Source organism: Alexandromys fortis, unplaced genomic scaffold (genome assembly GCF_014885135.2).
Source record: "Alexandromys fortis isolate MF-2015 unplaced genomic scaffold, M_Fortis_MF-2015_v1.1 scaffold_257, whole genome shotgun sequence".
Lineage (NCBI taxonomy): Eukaryota > Metazoa > Chordata > Mammalia > Rodentia > Cricetidae > Alexandromys > Alexandromys fortis.
The window spans coordinates 193,304-212,987 of record NW_026068134.1 but is presented as its reverse complement, the minus strand read 5'-3'; the positions used below and the strand labels follow the sequence as shown (position 1 = coordinate 212,987).

Genomic DNA, 19,684 nt, shown 5'->3' with positions numbered 1-19,684 from the left:
AGAGAGCGGACACCTTTAAGGCTGTGACGTGAGGTGGGTCAGCCAGTAAAGTACTGACATAGGTGTTCAATCCCCACTACCCAGGTTGTCAGTAATGGACTTCTGCACGTCGTCCTCTGACCTTCACAAGCGTGCGCTCACGCACACAAGTACATCTTACACAATAAAATGCAATTAAAAGATCTAAAAAAAGGTCATTGTGTTGTTAGAACCACTTGACTTGCCCATAATACAGCATTTTCTGGGGAAAATAAGGTCAGGTTTTTAACAGGTTGTCTTTTTTTTTTCTTCTTCTTCTTCTGTTTTGAATGCATATACAGGCAGAAAGTTCTTGGAGTTCACCTAAAGATGTAAACACTTAACCCCAGGGCAGGGAATTGCAGGCTTTCTAGAGAGCAGCTGTCCCTATCTTCCGGACAAAAAGGCGGGCGTCAAGGCGGGTGATTTGCAATCCAGGCCATGGGCATGGTGGGGCTTGTAGTCCACATTGCGGCAGAGCTTGAGGCCGCCGACGCCTAGGAACTACATTTCCCAGCAGCACGCGCTCAGCAATACGGGCGGATCAGGTTGCGCCACCGAGCTGATTTCCGGAGGAGCTAGGGGCGGTGCGGCCGCAGAGGCTGGAGCGAGGTGGCGGGATGCAGCGCCCCGGGCCCTTCAGCACCCTCTACGGGCGGGTCCTGGCCCCACTGCCCGGGCGGGCCGGGGGCGCGGCCTCGGGCGGGGGCGGGAACAACTGGGGCTTCTCGGGTTCCCACGTGCAACTGCCGGGGCGTGCACAGTCGGAAACCCGCGGCAACAAGGGAGGCTCGAGCGCGGGCGGCCCAGCCCCCTCCACGATGTCCAAGGCCGAGGAGGCTAAGAAACTGGCGAGCCACACGGCGGTGGAGAACCACGTGAAGGTGGGCAGCTTGTGGCGGCGTGATGGCTTCGTGCTGTGCGCCCGGGGCACTGCCAGGGTGCGCCTGACGCCTGAAAGGGCGAGGGCTGCGAGAGAGGGGAGAGGGTGAGCCTTGTATCCGAATTCACGCTGCTCTTCCCAGCCCCTGAAAGGCCTTTCAGACGTCGAATCGGTGGGTGTCAACTCTCCCCCCCAACAGAGCCTTTCTTCCAAAGGTTCCCTGTCCTGCTGGAACTGAGTGTATAGCCTGGCATTGCCCTGTTTGGACCCTGTCGGGTTGTTAATGGCTGCAAATGGTGAGCCCCGAGGCTGCCTCGAGCTCTTCACTTCTCCCTCACCGGGAAGCCACTGGAGAACTGGTTTGCAAAGAGTTTTGAAATTTTACTCCAAACAAGCTCGTCAGCTCCTCAAGCTTGGGAGCTTGAGCGCAGTCTTTACAAAGAAGCTGTCAGGTTAAACCTTGCTGTTGACAGGGCCGGGTGGACTCGACACCTGGAGGTGCTGCCCTTTAGGTGGGGTGCAGACGTTTAACAGTCAGTAAGGTTGTGACCCCACTTGCTGGTTAAGTGGCAGGTGTGGCGCTGAGTGAACTCTTAGTGTGGGTGGGTTTGCTGTCCGGTACCAGGTTGTCTTAATTGTATCATTTCTGCTGCCCCGTGGTGGAGTGTCCTGGTCTTCGTTTTCTACTTCTTAGATAGGGTTAGCAGAATACATTTCTCCGTAAATGAAGACCCCCCCCCCACTTGTTAGTGCTGTGCTGCACAAAGTTACTTTGCAAAGACGATGTTCTTAGAGCTTTTTCTATCTTCCGGCCAAGAATGAGGGCGGCCTGAGCGGGTGGGACCGGGTCTGATAACCTCTGGCTCCGCCTGTTGTTCAGAAGGACAGCCACACCATTCTTGCAGGCGGGGCTCCTACGCGCTTCTGTTCTGGTGTAGCCTTTTGCTCCCCTCGTTATCATAGGATTTTATACTCGAATTAAGAGGGTGTAAGGGTATGAGTATGAATGTAGACTGTGTGATTTGGCTCGTAAAACTGGGACAGTAAAGTGAAATTTCAAAATACCTTCATGACGTGACTTAATAGATTGGTAAATGAAATCTGTACCTTAGGAGAACCCCATTATCTAAGTTAACCTGTTAATGTTTAGTGGGATATGTCTCCTTGGCCTTTGCTTTGTAGTTATGTATTTGACTAAATTAAAATCTGCAAGCCTTTATCTCACGTTAGAGCTCCCAGAGACTGGATTATATATATTCTAGCTGTATTCAAAGAAGATACCAGGAAATCCTTGGGAGATCTCTATTGGGTTTTGGGGCAATCTGTTAAAATAGGGTTGTTTGTCCTGGAGGGTTTGATTCAAAGAACTTTACTTCCAGTTTTTCCTTGGCTTCCTGAGAACACCAGGAGAGAACAATTTCCTCTTCCTATTTGGAGACTCAGGCTGGCTTTGAAATCTCCCCTCCTACTATGTAGCTGGCTAGCAGCTGGCCAGGAACTGCTGTGTGGACCATGCTGGCCTTCAGTGCTGGGATTAAAGGTGTGTACCACTGCACAGCCAACCTGATTCTGCCTCCCAGTGCTGGCATTATAAGTATGTGGCACCACACTCAGCTTCCTTCAGTTGCATATGACTCTCAGACACTTTATGTGACCTATGTTCTAGTCCTCTGTGCGTTTCTCTTGCTTAACTCACTGTGAGCTCCGGGAGGAGAGTTATCGTTATCTACACATTCAGTGTTGGGCCCGGTGAGAGCTGCTTAGGCAATGCTCAGAATGTAGAGTGTGAACATTGATAATGGCGGTTGTGGGTTCTGGAGGCCCCTTTCCTAGGCTCTCTGAGTTTGGGGTTTCCAGTGCCCCCAATCTCCGGACTGTTTCTACTTCAGGGTAGGTGGAGAACTCAGAATTCTCACTTGAATCTTTGTCACCAGGACCAGACCCATCTGATTCTAAAAATGTAGTTATCCCGGATGGATTACAGTATATGTCTATATGCTGACTTATGGCCTATTGCTTCATCCTTTGCTCTTTGTGAGGCCTGGGCTTTGTTTTGAAATTGCCTCAGCCAGAGGAAATTAGTGGCCAGACAGTTTTAGTATTATCAGTAGTAGTAATATTACTATTTTGTTTGTCTGTTTTTTGAGACAGTTTCACTAAATAGCCTAGTTGCTCTGGAATTCACTATGTAGACCAGGCTGGTCTCATACTCACAGACATCTGCTTGCTACTGCCTTTCAAGTGTTGGGATTAAAGGCGTGCGCCACCACACCCAGCCAAGTCTGTGTTTTTAATCTAATAGAAGCCTGTTTTACTAACACGCTGTTCCAGACACATTAAATAGCCCACCGGAGCCAGTCTTGAGATCACCCCATTGGACGCTGCTTAACATTGCCCATTAGAAGACTGTCAGCTGTTGGGCCAGTTTGCAGGTAGCCTTTGGCCACTTCTAGTTGGTTTTGGCTAGGGCGGGACTCCTGGGTCTATCATTTTATTTCTAGGTGGCAGTCCTGTAATTCATCTTCTAGAATAGAAGCTGTCTGATGTACCAGGTTCATCTGTGTGCTGCTTGACTGCTGGGAGCAACACTAGCTGAGTCTGGCAATCAGATTCTCAGTGCCAGGTCAAAAGTGAAGGTCAGGTTTTAAGAAATGGAGATGTTCACCCTTATTTGAATACTTTACATATTTAGCTGTTTTTAAAAAATGATTTCTTTACCTTTATTTTATGTTTATTGGTGTTTTGCCTGCCTCTATGTCTGTGAGGATGTCAGATTCCCTGGGACTAGAGTTTACAGACAACTGTGAGCTGCCATATGGATGCTGGGAATTGAACTCAGGTCCTCTGGAAGAGCAGCCAGTGCTCTTAAGCACTAAGCCATCTCTCCAGTCTCCATATTTAGCTGTTTTAAATGTTTTGTGTCCTTAGGTCCCTTTACTTGTATGAGTCCCTTGCATTTTTGGGTTTGTAGGGACAGCCGATGACTTTATTAGGCTCACGACTCTCGTGAAGGTATCCTGGCAGGTGGAATCTATACGATTGACTCTGGTGGGCCAAGCCTCTTGGTGTATTTAATGAGTTTGGGATTGTATGTTAATTTGGGTTTTTATTAGATTAGAAACAGATATGCTGGGTGTGGTGGCGCACGCCTTTAATGTCAGCACTTGAGAGGCAGAGACAGGCAGATCTCTGTGAGTTTGAAACCAGCCTGGTCTATGTAGTTCCAGGGCAACCATCTCTCAATAAATTAGCAATCAACCCACAGAAACGGAGCCCCTACTTCTAGTGCTCCCCCTCCTCCTGCAGCCGCCTTTTGCAGGCTGTTTCCACCCAGGAAAAGGAATCCTGTTCTGTGTCGTATATCCAGAACCTCCACTCTTCCCACCCTTGGCTGGTGCAAGAAAAGGGTGGCCTGCTTCCTGTAAGCATCAGGAGTCTCTACAGGAATTCAGCAGAGAAAGCTCAGGAGATCCTGACTGTACTGTCCCAGGGGTTGCTGATGATCATGGTAAGCTAGTGAAGGTGGGCTAGAAGTTTGTCTACAGTGATACTGTCACAAGCATCTGGCGTGTGGAGACAACTCAGCTACGAGGTGAGCAGGCAAGAACTCAGCCCAGTTTCTGGCAGAGCCTGGATTGGCCAAGAATGACTGCCTCAACTTCCTGTGTCTTCCTGAAGCTTAAGTGAGGATTTCCTGGTGGCAGTCGTGTTTGCCCCGGCCCTTATTGAGAAACCCCACGGCTTGTACAGTGTTACCATTTGAGGTGCTTTTACCTATGGCTTGTGAACTTCTTTATGCAATAATCTAAAAATACCGTCACAGAAAATGATGGATAAAGTCTTACATAGACAGGAGAGGCCCAGCTAGAAACATTTTTAGTGTGTTAAGTGTATGCTTGCCATTAGGATTTGTTTTGTTTTGCTGAATTCTTTGTACTTGTTGGTCATTTTCTGCCCTTTTGCTGTAGATACAGTCTCGCTTTAGAAGGACCAAATGGGGCACGGGGCTGTGAGGCAGTGCGGCTGCGGGCCTGCTGTGGCTTTTGCACTGTGGGGTGAGACGTTCTAGCTGCAGCCATTGGTTTCTTCCTAGGGGGAAGTTTCACAATGGCCTTTCCCCTGCCAAGTGAACTGCTACTTGTTGCCCCACTCTAAGAAATTTGAGACGCAGCGCTCTTCCAGCAGTCGGACTCCTCAAACTGCTTAAAGTGAGGCTGTGTGTGGCTGATAGGGTTGATAGGGATATTAACTGTTCTTATGCCAATAATTTATTCAGCTCATTAAGTTAATGCTACTTGAACAAAATGAAATGAATTTTTAAAGGCTAGAACTTATTGCATAATAATTATAGGATAATAACCAGTTGCATCTCATGGAACAGTGAATTGAGTTTTACGGATAAGATTTGCTAACAGTTTTCTACAGGTTGAAGTCAGCATCTACGGAGCTGTCAAATTGCACACGTTCTTGTCGGATCGAATAGTACAGGCAGATGTCAGAATTCTGTTGATGGGATCTAGTAATCTTAGGCCTACTTCAGAGTCTTCAGTTTTTTCTTGTAGTGTTGCATGAATCTGTGGCGTGGGCTAGTGGGTCTCTAGGTCATAGGGGTCATTGTGAAACTTGGCTTTATGTTAAGATCTGCAGGTTCTTTCAGTATTGCTTCTTGTTTTTTATTGAAACAGCCCTGGCTGTTCTGGAACTCACTTTGTAGACCAGACTGACCTCAAACTCACAGAGATCTGCCTGCCTCTGCCTCCTGGGATTTAAGGTGAGTGCCACCACCCTGGTGGTATTGCTTCTTGGTGGAAGGCAGTGTAGGTCTTCTAGGTCAGTGGTTCTCAGCCAACCTAATGTGGCGACCCCTTAAGACAGTTCCTCATGTTGTGACCCCCTACCATAGAATTATTTTCATTGCTATTTCATAGCTGTAATTTTGCTACTGTTTTGTACTGTAATGCGAATGTCTGATATGTGATCACCCTTTCGACCCCCTTTGACGCCCCGAAAGGGTCTCCATCTGTTTTAGTCGGTGTTCAGTGCCAGCTGCTGCTGTGGTTGGTTTTGCCGTAGCCTGAAGGAGGGCATTCCTAGGAAGTTGCTTAGGAACCAAGCTTCATGTTTGTTCTGATAGTTAGTGTCCCTGTTTTGTTTTCTTTGTGGTTCCACCATCTGATCATAGGTATCTTCTCTCTCTCAGGATGGCAGACTTAGTGTTTCATTTGTATTTGGTAGGCAGAGCAGATACTAAAGAGACCACTTCTTGCCAGGGGCACACAAGGTGACTGCAGGATAAAAGCCCACCATCTTCTGCCTCCATCTGTTTCTGACCCTTTGCTTGGTGTTAAACACCTGCTCAATTATGCACATGGGCGTGTTAATCATTCACGGAGTGTCGGTCTGAAAACCAGTGCTATCTGCCTCATCCTGCTTCTTGGTTAAAGGTAACGAAGCAGCTTACAGTGTGCTGTAAAGAATCAGCTCTTACAGTGTGCTATTTCAGACCCTCAAGCACCTGGAAGACTCCAGTCGTTTTCCTAGACCTGTGATTCAGGATGATGGAAGTGAGGCAGATCACTCTGTGATGAAGTCACCCTCAAGTAGGAGCTGTCACTCATGGCTGTTTCCTTCATCTTGTAGAATGTTAACCGAGACAGTGTTTAAACAGATGGGAGTTTGACCAACGTTGCTGAATAATGTGTTCATCTTGTCTTCTCCCTCCTCTATGAAGAATCAAAGCTCACGTCAGGGCTTGAAGATGTCTTCTCAGTGTAGTTAGGCTGAGTTAGACCCCCCCCCCCCCCCGCTTTTTCACCATCACGTCTGCATCTGGGGCGAGGCTGGGCCTGACATGTTAGTCCTTGCAGTGGATTCTGGCTGGAGAAATGCTCTGCACTAAAGACTAACCAGTTTTTCATCTGGGCTGTGTAGGGAGTAATGGTGAATGGGGATGGTATTAGTGTCAGAAAGGAAAGAGGAGGGCTTTGTCCACTGGATAACAGCATATAGAGTACAGCTTCGAGGTTCAGTGGCTACACATCTGTATGTTAGGCATAGTACCCAAAATGCACCTGTGCTCGTGAACTGCTGTTCATGATGATTTCAATGCTGTGTAAATCTAGGCCATGGAGTAAAAGGACTGTAATGAGATTTGTTTTTCCTCCCTCTTTTTGACAGAATAACCAAGTGCTGGGAATTGGAAGTGGTTCTACAATTGTCCATGCTGTGCAGCGAATAGGTATGTTTCCTGTGTGTTCATGGGGGTAGGAGGTGGAGGAAGGGGAGGGAATGGAGGGAATGGGTAAAGGTTTGGCACTTGTTTTAGCTCCCGCCCAGCCTTGCAGAGCTGGGAAGAGTGGGCTGTTCACCTGAGGTTAGCTGAGTATTTTTGTTCTTAAGAAAGAGGGATTCTTGGCCCTCTTCAGCTGACTTTGGGGGAGCCCTGCCTATGTTTGCTGCATTTAGCCTAGAGGGGAGGAATTGACTTAGGTGAGGCCCTAGCAGAATTTGATGGTGCACACCCATCAGGGTTCCTGTATGTGATCTCAGGTTTCCTCTGAAGCCTGTGTGTTTTTCAGGCAAACAAATTGAGGCCAGAGTGTCCAGTCTATGACCCTAGCAAGGAGGAGGCTCCTGTAGCTGGTGGCCGGTTTTTATAGGTACTGACTTCATTCAGATTGGACCTTGTCTGTGTTTAGGAAAGACTCAGGTATTATCAGCTCTCATGGCTGCTCAACAGGTTCTTCTGCTCTGCTCTTTGTTGGTCAAAACAAAGCCTGGGAGAGGCTTACCCAAATGCCCATCTTTGGCAGGTGCCAAGGGTCAGGGCCTAGGAGGCAAAACCCAGGTTCCTGTTGTGATCGAGAAGTGGCTGTATTATAAAGGTGATGGCTGATGGGGTCTTAGTGACCAGTACATATCTACCTTAACCCTGTGAATGACACAGACATTGCTGTGGATTTACAGGAGTGACATCTAAACCTCCCAAGAGAGAGACTTGTTTAAAAAGATTTGGTATTTTAAGAACTCAGCTTTTTTTTTTTTTTTTTGGTTTTTCAAGACTCATTAAAATGAAGATTTCCTGAAAGTTTAAAATGAATAAATAAATTTAAAATTAATAGGTACCTCTCCCAACCTTTAATCATCCTCTGGGGCCTAGAGATCCTTATATCTTACTAAATGCAGAGTGTAGTTCTGATGTTTTCCTGAAAAGCGAATGTAGGATTGTAGTTCAGATTGAAAAGTAGGCCGCCAACCACACTTTTAATCTTAGTATTGGGGAAACAGGGACAGGTGGAGGCCAGCCTGGTCTACAGAGTTCCAAGACAGCCAGGCTCACATAGAAACCCTGTCTTGAAAACCTCCACCCAACCCTACTATCCCCCCCCCCCCAAAGGAAACGGAAAGAAAGACTGCCAAGGACTATATTCCAGCCACTCGTTAGCTGTGTCTCAGTTACTCAGTTTCCTCGTGTGTAAGGTAGGGGTGATAGTGAGAACTCTCCTGTGCTGCCAGCACTTAAAGGGCTGATGTATACACAGCACACTTAGCAGCAGTACCATTGAAATGGCTTTTTCCATGGTCAGTGCTTGTGTCTCAGACTCCCTAGTGTCCCTAAAAAGGTGTGAAGTGAGGTCACTAGCTTTTTCATCAAAGATGGGAACACAGAGGCAGCTGTCAGTGGGAGATAGGTCTTTCCCCTTGGGTTGGATTTGAGAAACGCACATGCGACAAGGACAATCAAGTGTGGGGAACGGAACCCTACTAGTGTGACTCTTGTCTCCACAGCTGAGAGAGTGAAGCAAGAGAATCTGGACCTCATCTGCATCCCCACGTCCTTCCAGGTAGGTCATTTCCGGTGTCCCCTTCTGTGTCTTCACTGTTGCTGCCAGGTCTCTGGGTCCCTGAGAAGGTGGACTCGTGGCTTTGTGTTGTCATCGGGGTTGTTTTTCGTGGGCTCAGAAGAGGAGCTGACCAAGCACTGCTCTTGGGTGGTGTAATTTTTTTGAGACAGGGTCTCATTATAACCTTGACTGACCTGAAACTCACTGTAGAGCAGGCTGGCCTCGAAATCAGAGATCTTCCTGCCTCTGCCTCTTGAGTGCTGGAGTTAAAGGTGTGTGCCACATGTCCACCCGGTTTAATTTTATGTGTTCGTAACTTCAAGAATATTTCCTCAGGACTTAGGCACTGTGGAGTATGCAGAGGCTACTGTGTGTCTGTAGCCTTGAGGACTATTACTCTGTCAGTGGATAAAGCCAAAAGAATTTGTGAAGTTAGAGTAATGCCAGTATAGTGTGCTCTTTGATTACACAATAGCCAGAGCTAGTGGGGAAAATGGTGGAGCTGAAGGGGATATGATATGGTTGTCTGTTTTCATTTATTTTTTACAGAATTTTGTTAAGAGTTTGCCATTGCCTACCAATGGCTGTTTCAGTTGGGGTCCCCCAGAGAATTGCTTTACAAATGGATTTATAAAAAAAAGAAGTTGAGTATTCCCTCCATGGCTGTGTGCAGTCAGGAGAGCTGGGAATATTGGTAGCTGCTCAAAGAAATTGGAAACCCTTAGTTTTCTTTGTTCTTCCCCCCACTCTCCTTTTGATCCTCCTGTTCCAGCTCCCGTGCCCCAGTCCGTCCATAACTATTGTATTTTCCCTTCCTACGGTGATCTAATCCACCCCCAGTCTCTTACTCTATATCTAAACTCTGGTTATGTGGCTTATAGTCTGCTTATCAGAGACTTAACAACTAACATCTACATATAAGTGAATATAAGCCATATTTGTCTATTTGGGTCTGGATTATGTTGAGGTATGTCCCTTGTATCCCTAGTCTCTTCAAGACTTTTATCATAAAGGGATGTTGAATTTTGTCAAAGGCCTTTTCTGCATCTAATGATGACCATGTTGTTTTTGTCTTTCATTCTGTTCATGTGATGGATTACACTTATTGATTTGTATACATTATATCTCTGGGATGAAGCCTAGTTGATCAAGGTGGATGATCTTTATGTGTTCTTGGATTTGGTTTGCAAATATTTTATTGAGTTTTTGCATTATGTTCACAAGGGGAATCAATCTGAATTATCTTTCTTTGTTGGGTCATCAGGATAACTGGCCTTGTAGAATGAACTGGACAATGTTCCCTCGGTTTCTATTTTGTAGAATAATTTGAGAAGTATTGATGTTCATTCTCCTTTGAAAGACTGGTAGAATTCTCTTCTAAAATAGTCTAACCTTGGGCTTCTTTTTTTTTTTTTTTTTTTTTTTTTGTTTCTTTATTACTTCTTCTCTTTCGCTAGGGGATATAGGTCTGTTCTTGCTTTTATTTCCCTAGGGATATAGGTCTGTTCCTGCTTCTATTTTACTAGGGGATATAGTTCTGTTTGAATTGCTCTTGAACTTATTAGTGAGGCTTGCCTCTGAGGTTCCTGTTCAAGTTTCTAATTTTTTTGTTTCTAGTTTTCTTTCAGTTTGGGTTTTCTTTATTGATTCTGTTTCTGCCTTCATATCTTGAACTATTTTATTTTATTCCACAGTAATATTCTTTTTAAAAAAGTGCTGCAAGATCCCCGAGGCAGTAGGCAGCAGAAATGCTGTAGATCCCAAATGGTGGTAGCGGGCCATGTGGCGGCAGGCAACGGGCTCTGGGAGCAGCCAGCTGCTGGTCCCTGAGCAGTGGCTGGTCCCAGGCAGGGAGACACATGGCAGGCGGGCAGGAGACAGAGACATGGATAGACACAACATGCAGGGTGAGGTTGAATGTTTATTCAGGGGGAGGAAGGGTGAAGGGGGGACAGAGAGGGAGGGAGGGAGGGAGGGAGGGAGGGAGAGAGAGAGAGAGAGAGAAGGACAAAGAGACAGAGACAGAGAAGGGGGGAACCAGAGAAGTGGGGAGAGAGGCAGAAGAGGAAGATGGAAGAGAGAGTGAGCTCAGGCCGGAAGCTGGAGATCAGCCTGCCTCAGCGGATGGGGGAGGGAGTGGGCGTGGCTTGTCTTTTAAAGAGACAGAAAACCCTAACACACAGTTTGTGTTTTCACAGAGTTTATGAAATGATTTATTCATATCCTCTTTAAGGTCCCTAATCATATTTATAGTAGCCATTTGAAGTCCTTGTCCTGTGCTTCATCCGTACTGCAGTTCTCAGGGCCTACTGTCTAGTGTTGCTGGGCCCTAGGGAGACACGCTGTCCTGGCTGTTATTGTGTTTTTACTCTGGTGCCTAGGTATTTGGGTTTGGGATGATTGTAAATTGTATCTAGGTGTTGATATCCCGTCTTGTCTTTGTTGAGTGAATTTTCTGTTCCTTGGTTCCTGTTTCCCTCTCTGGGTCTTAGAAGTGTGGGTGGCTGTGGGTTGCCTGGTAGGGAGTGCTTCTGAGTCTCTGCCAGATGTGGCCCTGGGGGTCCACACGGAACTTGTTTAAAGGTATTAGGAGTGGACCTGCAGGATGGGGACAGGGTTGTGTAGAAGGCACACAGATACTGGAGAAGCCAGGAAAAGTTAAACTTGCCAGCTTATCTCTTCAAAGGAAGAAGAGGCTTACCTGCTCTTCGGGAAAGCTGGAAGAGAATGTGGTTTACAACTTGCTGATCCTTTGCTATCTGTAAAGCCAGCTTTATTTGCATCCCCCAGAGTTTATGTTTTACTTATCCAGGATGCTCTCCACCTAAATCTTGAGCATTGCTTCTAGGCCATAAAATCCATCCTTATGAGTGGTGTCACTTGTACTTTACAACAGCCTAGGTGATGTCTGTGATGTCGCAGGGCCCTGTCTTGTATGTTATCATAGGGTGAGGCCAGTCCTGACGCCACAGGCATTATGTTTATCTCACAGTTCTCCCTTTCCCTAAATCCTGGGCACTGTCTGAGTCAACAGTCCTATCTTTATGAAAGAAGTCAGATGTACTTTGTAAAGAATTTCAATGTGAACATGTCTTACATTCTGTTATACTCACAGGACTGAGTTAATTGTTAACAGAAAACTTTTTTTTTTTTCTCCAAAATGGTGCTGTGTTTAAATATGGCTAAAATAAATGACCTGGTGTTAGACTCTGAGAGTTTGAACCAGTTGTGCTGAACCGAGTTTCATCCTTACGTCACCCTGGTCATTTCCCTGCTAGCTGTAAAGTAACTTTATAGCCCCCTCCCCGCAGTGAGGAAAAGAGGATGGAGTCTGAGGGGTCCACAGGATGGAGGAAAGCTGTGTCTGCCCCAAGAATCTGCTTCCCTGTGTGGTTTCCAGGCAGAGAGTGACTTGGGTGTCGGTGGGGTGAGGAAGGAAGCTCTAGGAGAGGATCTGCCTAGTTCCCTGGGATCCTGACTTTCCATTTTTAAGTCCTCCTGCCTCAGTCCCCTGGACTCACATTTTGTGCGTTTGGGTCTTATTTTAGCTTCCCACCCCTCCCGTGCTAGGGACCTAACCTCTGGCCTTTGGCATGCCAGGAAAATGCTGCACCACTGTGCTGCATTCCCATCTAGTTCTTGGTCTTTTGAGACAGGGCATCATTTCAGCTCAGGCTAGGTTTGAATTGGCTGTGTATCTCAGCGTCCCAGATGTGTTGTTAGAAGTTTTAGGAGCCCCCGACATTGTTTCTCAAATCAGGGAGGGAAAGCTCTCAGCTCACTCTTGAAACTCTGCCCTGTGCTGCATGGTTCCAGTTACTGAATGAAGCAGCAGTCAGCATTGCTCTTTGTGGGGCCAGCTCTCCCGTCTGTTGGTAGGTGCGTTTGTGATAAGAGAGAGAACCTAGGTCAGTTTTAAAGTTTGAAACATCAGAAGAATCCAGCAGACCCTTGCCGTATTTTCAGAGTAAATGATTCTGGTTGTTTTTTCTGCCCTCCCCAGGCCAGGCAGCTTATTTTGCAGTATGGCTTAACCCTCAGTGACCTGGATCAACACCCAGAGGTAAGAGAGAGAGATTTACTGACAGAAGACTGTGTCTTTTTGTCCTTTTTTTGTGGCTCCTAGTTGTTTATGTGCTCCAGATGTCGTGGCAGGCCCAGAAAACATTAGTTAAATTGCATTCACTTTTCTTCTAGTGCCTTGAGTGTCAATTCTGACCAGAATCACAAGGAAAATGGTACAGGTTAGCTTCCCTTAGATTTAACCTCTAGGGCTCAGTACAGGCATAGTAAAGGGGATGCGGACAGCCCCTGGGCTTGTCCATGCTTTCCCGAGAGTCCCTTCTCATAAGCAAGCCAGCCTGCATAGCTCACACCCAAGCAGAGGAAAGAAGTCATATCTGAGGCAGCTGTGGCCACTTGAAAACGCAAGTTAATATTTGTGGAAAAGGCTCTTAAATTCAAGGGTGGGCCCCAGCAGAGACTGAGGCTGTGGAGAGTGAGCTGTTTAATCCCAGGGATGGATGTGGAAAGGGTATGTCATTTGCTTAGGTGGCAGACACAGAATTGTAGTTTGTACTCTTCAGGCTCTGGAGCAGTGTTGTAGCAAGAGGCTAGGTTTGTGCTTAGCTGCAGAGGCTCAATCGCAGGGCCAAGAGAGGCTCTTTGGAGGGGAAGATAATAGCCATGGGCATGCAGCACATGTGGGTGGGTGTTGCCCAGACTTTCTGGAGTGATTTGGGCATAGAGGGACAGGCATGTGGTGTGGGGATTTGACAGGGTCCAGCAGCTGTATTTCTGCATATGGTCATTTGGAGGGCTTCAAACTACAGTGTCTTAAACGTTTTGTCCTTACTTGTCACTCCCAGTCAGTATTTTAACTTCTTTGGGAATGCATGCTAACAGTTGTACTTTGTTCATGGAGAGCAAAGGAAACAATGTAGTGGGTAAGAGCTGGGCAGTTTATGTCTCTGGCTCTCAGCTCCTTCCTCTTGTGACGCCTGCAAAACACCTTTAATCTCTTGGGTGGACATATGGGCCTAGCTAATAGAGCTGCTGAAAACCTGAAGAGCTGTTACTGCTTGATCAGGTTTGGCACAGCTCAGCTCAGGAGGCTCCTTCCTCCCTCACAGATTGACCTTGCCATCGATGGTGCTGATGAAGTGGATGCTGAGCTCAATCTCATCAAGGGTGGTGGGTGAGTGTTGTAGGACTTGGTTGCTAAAGAGACTGTCAGGTAATCAATCCTTAGCAAGCAAATGGAGTACAGAGTAAACGGTTGTCCAGATACACGTGAGTTTGTCTTCCTGTCAGCACACTGATACCATCTGCCTCCGAGCCAGCCTGGCATTTCTGATCATTAGTGTTTATCTGCAGACAGGTAATCTGGGCTTTCCAGTGAGATGGTTTATCTTGCTGGGTTCTGTGTACACACACAGCACATTCTTGGGTTAGACTCTTAGGCCTGTGGCTTTGTGTTAAAACTGTGACGTCTGTGATCAGTTGGGGGTACTCTTCCTTTATTTGGTAACATTAGAATGGCGTGGTGTTCATGAGTTATTATGTCTTATGCAATCCTGGTTGCAGGTGTGAAGTAGTTGAGCTAGGGAGCAGTAGGGATAGGCCAGACGACTGACTGTCTGGGCCTTGTGCTGCCACATAACCCACAGGGCAGGTGTTCCAAACTGGGTGTCTTCTCTGGACATGTTCAGAGATGTCTCCCTAACACAGTGCTTCTCAGATGTCTCTCAGAGGGGATGTGCTTGGCCTGAATGGAACCATTGTCTACTTGTAGGTTTCTACCAGACACATGCTAATGTTTCTGTATTCCATTTACTAGAAAGTAGCACTGTAGGATTGAGGGTGGTTCTTTAAAAATGGAGTTTTTCTCTTTAAGTGTCAGGATTGAGTACATTTGGATTTCTGTGTCTGACCCTAGTGCCCAAATTAAGATGATCTCACTCTAACCTCCACTTTCTTCCTTCCCCCGTCAGAGGCTGCCTGACCCAGGAGAAGATTGTGGCTGGTTATGCCAGCCGCTTCATTGTGATCGCTGATTTCAGGTACTGTTCCAGCCTTCTGCTCTCCAGCTGAGAAGGCTTGTGGGTTCCTGGGTCTCGTCCATGCACAGGGAAGGAAGCTTGTGGAGGAACATAGGAAGGACTGCCTGCTCTCCAGGATTCCAGGCAGTGACTCCTGCTAATTATCACAGCACTCTTGCATGGAACTGAGACTTGATGTTTGGGGACAAGGAGGAAACAGTGTCACTCTGTAGGCAGAGCTCATCTGCATGTGTCACTCACTAGGTTCTCAGAGGGAACCTCAGGAAGCAGGACAGGCCTGTCATGGGCAGTGACTCATCACATCCTGCTTCATCTGGGCTCAGGCTTTGCCACACGTGACTTGCTGTGCTCAGTCTTGGCCTGAGAGGAGCCACTTGTGCTGAGCACGTTAGAAGAGATACCTGCATGTGTACTCAAGAAATACCTAACTGCAAGGAAAACCTAGGTCAGTCAAGGAGCCAGCAGAGCAGATTTTAACATTTTTGCCACATTCGTTATTCAAGTTTCTCTTTAGTGAAAAGCAGCCCATACTTCTGAAGCCCCCTGTACTGTTCCTGGTCATGTCTCTCCAGCTGTCTAGAGAGCCTCTTGCCTGAATTTGGTTATACGTTGAACTTACTTAATTTGATTGATGTTCTTTCCAGGAAAGATTCAAAGAACCTTGGAGATCGGTGGCACAAGGGGATCCCTATTGAGGTCATCCCAATGGCCTATGTCCCAGTGAGCCGAGCTGTGACTCAGAAGTTTGGGGGCGAGGTGGAACTTCGAATGGCTGTCAATAAGGCAGTAAGTGGCCTGGGAGGTTTCCGAGCATGCTGGCTCAGTTTGCTGCTCCTTGTCCTTTCTGTGGTAGTTAGGCCTCTGAAACCTTTGGTGGGTGTGTGTATGGGTGTATAAGAGGTAGTTTACTTTAGAGCCAAATATGAGTAACTATGGTGTGGGAATACAGATTTAGGTTATCCCAAATTCTGCAGTCCAGTGAGATAACGGTTTTTAAGTTTGTACAGAGACAAAACAAAGAAGGCCACAAATGACACTTTTCAAATACATTGGAAACACTAGGTAGGCAGGTCACAGAAAAATGTGCAGTCTTACCCTCGCCCTGGGCTTTAGTGCTATCTTTGAGCATTCTTTTTTTTTTTTTTTTTGTTTTGTTTTGTTTTATTTTATTTTTTGAGACAGGGTTTCTCTGTGTAGCCCTGGCTGTCCTGGAACTTATTCTGTAGACCAGGCTGGACTCAAAATTCTCACAGAGATCCTCTTCCCTCTGCCTCCTGAGTGCTGGGATTAAAGACATGGGCCACTACCAGCCCGGCTCTGGTAGCATTCTTATTTTAGCCTTTTGGTTGGTGGGAGCTATGGGTGTGTCTACATTTTCAAAGGGTTTACCTTTCAAAAGGTACAGATGGCCCAAGATAATCTGCCTCTGGATGATTGACAGTCTAGACTCCACAGCCATTGAAGTTCCATTTGGTTAATGCTCCTGCAGAAGGCTGGGGGAAGATGCTGATCTTTCCAGGAGCTTACGCACAAGGCAGCAGCCCCCCCCCCCCATTCTGTTGCACTGTTAGGATTTGGGCCCAGGGCTTTCTGAAATACTAGGCAAGAACTCTACCACTGAGCTGCACCCCCTGCATTTTCCTCCTAGGCTAAATACAGCCGGAAGTAGACTTTCTTGTGGGGAGGGGTACACATGGCATCCCAGTGGAGATGTTTCTCTTCAGCTTCTAGTTGTGGGTTGCAAAGAATTTTTTCTTTTGCATTTAAATAAGTAACCAGAAGTAATGATCCCAAACTGAAGTGTATGTAGCTATGAGAAGACTTTGGGAGATAGAGAAAAGTAAATGATTATTACCTGCCCTGGCGTGCTGTCTTGACTTCTTCAAAAGGAGCTCCAGGAGCTGGTTATAGATGTCTTCCCAGGGGCTTCAGCCCCCTCCCTTCGAATTTCTGTTTGTTTGAAAAGGGTCATATCTATGTCCAGGCTTCTTTGAGCTGGCTATGAAGTTAGGTTTGACTTTGAACTTCTGATCCTCCTGACTCTACTTAACCAGTTGCTGGGATTGTGGACATAAGTCACCACACCTGGGTTTTAACTGGGCTCCACTCCAGGCTGCAGAGGAGTCTTAACTTTTTTGCCTGTGCGTATGCTTGTCAACATTTATGTTGCTAAACAATCCTATTTTCTAGTGTACAGTGGTGTTGAGAAATTCTGGATTCATTGGCCTCCTCACCTATTTGACTATCCCAGCTTTTTTTCTTTTCTCCCTCCCTCCCTCCCTTCCTTCCTTCCTTTTCTTCCTTGAGATAGGATTTCTCTGGAACCCTGGTTGTCCTGGAACTCGCTCTGTAGACCAGGCTGGCCTTGATCCATCTACCTCTGCCTCCCAAGTGCTGGGATTAAAGGCATGTGCCTCCACTGCTTGGCTGCCCCTTTTAATGAGACACTGATGTGTGAAGTTGGTGCAGCCTTATTTCGTGTTATTGGTGGTGCTTATGCTAAACTTTGAGATGTAGTGATGTTGGCGTCATTCTGTTGGAGGTTTTCACTCTGTAAGTTGAAAACTTCACTCTGTTGAACCCTTCCTGTTTGCATCTCCGTCTCCCTTTCTGCCACTGAAGTAAGGCTCAGGGAAGCCAATGGCTCCTCTTAATTATCTACCTGTGTGGCATTAAGACTGAAGTCTCCAGGACTCCAAAGCGCACGCTCACTGCTGCTTTACATCACCACCCTCTAGGAATACAAGGCAGGATCAGAGTCCCTCAGTTAGGACACCTGTCTGGTCTTCCTCTGTATTTGCCTACCTGTATTTCCATCCTTGGTTACTGTGAAAAATTATCTTCTAGGGGCCTGTGGTGACAGATAATGGGAATTTTATCCTGGACTGGAAGTTTGACCGGGTACACAAATGGAGTGAAGTGAACACAGCTATCAAAATGACTCCAGGTAACCTGAGTGGCATTCACTGGACATAGTCACCTGTGCTTTCATAGCTACCCGCTCTTCTGGCCACAGAAGGCATGGTGGACACGTGCTTTTTAGGACTTCCTTTCAGAGAGCTTACCTTATACCATGTCTGGGGTTTTCCACTTGATCACCTCCTTCCCCTTGGCTTTTGTAATAGTGCTGATGTGTATGTAGTTTGTAGTCTGTTTGAACTGGGATAGCCATGGAGCTGATGGCAAGTCAGAGGGTTCTTGCTTTGAAATAAGGTCAGCATCAGAGATCTGCCCGCCCCCGCTTTCAGGAGTTTGACCACAGTGTCTCTAACTTTTTTTTAGGGAGAAGTGACTCAGTTCACCCACATTCACTGGTTACAAATCATAGGCAAGGTGCTCTGCCTGTATAATGCATGGAATTGGTCCTAGATTAGAGCTGACGTAAACCTGGGGAAGGCTGTGTGAAGCTGTGCCTCAAATACTGAAAGTGCAGATTCTGATGGAGAAACAGCTAAAGTTTAGTTCATAGAGATTTCTTCTTTAAAAGGTGTGGGGCTGTTTCATAGAAGTGGTGTTGATCTGGGTGTTAGCGTCACATTATCTAGACACTGTTTAGTGTTCTAAGCTAAGTTGTTTGCCTAATAACTATGGCATCAAGGTGGGAGTCCTAGGCTGTCTGCCTCTTGACCTTAAACTTTTAAGATTTATGTTATTTTTTGTGTGTCTGTATGTGAGTATGCACAATCTGATGCAGGTGCCCATAGAAGCCAGAAGAGGGCGTTTGCTGTCCTGGAGCTGGAGTTAGAGGTAGTTGTGAGCCTTCTGACATGATGTGGGTGCTGGGAATTGAACTTGGGTCTTCTACAAGAGCAGTATGCTCTCTTGAGCACTGAGCCATCTCTCAAGCCCTTAGACTCCGAACTTGAATGCTCCCTCAGCCAAGTGCCCTGCTAAAGTGAAGCCGTTTGATGTAAGCACAGACTTCATGTGGAGTCGAGGACCTGAGTGAAGATTGGGTGAGCTGGAGAGAGATAAATTGGAGTACAGGCTTAAGAAATCTGGAAGGGGGGCTGGAGAGATGGCTCAGTGGTTAAAAGCTTAGCCTGCTCTTCCAAAGGTCCTGAGTTCAATTCCCAGCAACCACATGGTGGCTCACAACCATCTGTAATAAGGTCTGGTGCCCTCTTCTGGTCTGCAGGCATACACACAGATAGACCATTGTATACATAAATAAATAAATATTAAAAAAAAAGAAATCTGGAAGGTCAGAGCTTGTGGGAGGGGATTTAGGGAAGAGGTGATTTGAAAGGTGTCATTCTTGCAGTGCTGAGGAGCAGTCTAAATCATGTCTGGGTAGTGAGGTAGAGAACATCAGAGTTTGTCAGAGTGTAGTAACTGAGTGGCTCCTGGATAAAGATTCTAACCCACACATGGTTTAGCAGTGAGCTTGGAGCGTCTAGGTAACAACTGTGTGCCTCAGTTTCTCCTCTGTAAAAGGGTCAATATTAGTACCTATCCCATAGGGTTATTGTGAAGATTAAATGAGTTAGATCACCACCTAAAATAATGCTGGATGACTAAGTCCCTAGGGAGAAAGGATACTCTATTGTCATCATTAATTACCTGCTACGTTAGTGCCCATGTAGGGACACGGCCAGCCTGGGCTACCTGAGTCCTTGTCACAATTTCCACATTCTCACTGACATTCTCCTTTTTCCTTTTCCTTCCCCTCCCCCACCTGAGACAGCATTTTTCTCTGTAGCCCTGGCTGTCCTGACAGTCACTCTGTAGATCAGACTGACCTCAAACTCAGAGATCCTCCTGCCTCCTGAGTGCTGGGATTAAAGGCGTGTGCTATGCCACCATTGTCACTCTTTTCTTTTCTTTTCTTTTCTTTTCTTTTCTTTTCTTTTCTTTTCTTTTCTTTTCTTTTCTTT

At 46.6% G+C, this 19,684-nt stretch overlaps 1 protein-coding gene across 1 annotated transcript in view; it reads left to right on the top strand.

Moving 5' to 3' along the window:
• The first annotated feature begins 602 nt into the window (after positions 1–602).
• The window catches only part of Rpia (ribose 5-phosphate isomerase A), a 23,048-nt gene continuing 3,966 nt past the window's right edge, over positions 603–19,684 (top strand). Inside the window, exons 1-8 of the mRNA XM_050126441.1 lie at positions 603–902; positions 7,079–7,139; positions 8,690–8,745; positions 12,749–12,808; positions 13,878–13,942; positions 14,739–14,807; positions 15,452–15,593; positions 17,655–17,754. Of these exons, the coding sequence (XP_049982398.1) occupies positions 639–902; positions 7,079–7,139; positions 8,690–8,745; positions 12,749–12,808; positions 13,878–13,942; positions 14,739–14,807; positions 15,452–15,593; positions 17,655–17,754 (817 nt within the window). The 5' untranslated portion in view covers positions 603–638. The remainder of the gene's footprint in view (positions 903–7,078; positions 7,140–8,689; positions 8,746–12,748; positions 12,809–13,877; positions 13,943–14,738; positions 14,808–15,451; positions 15,594–17,654; positions 17,755–19,684) is intronic.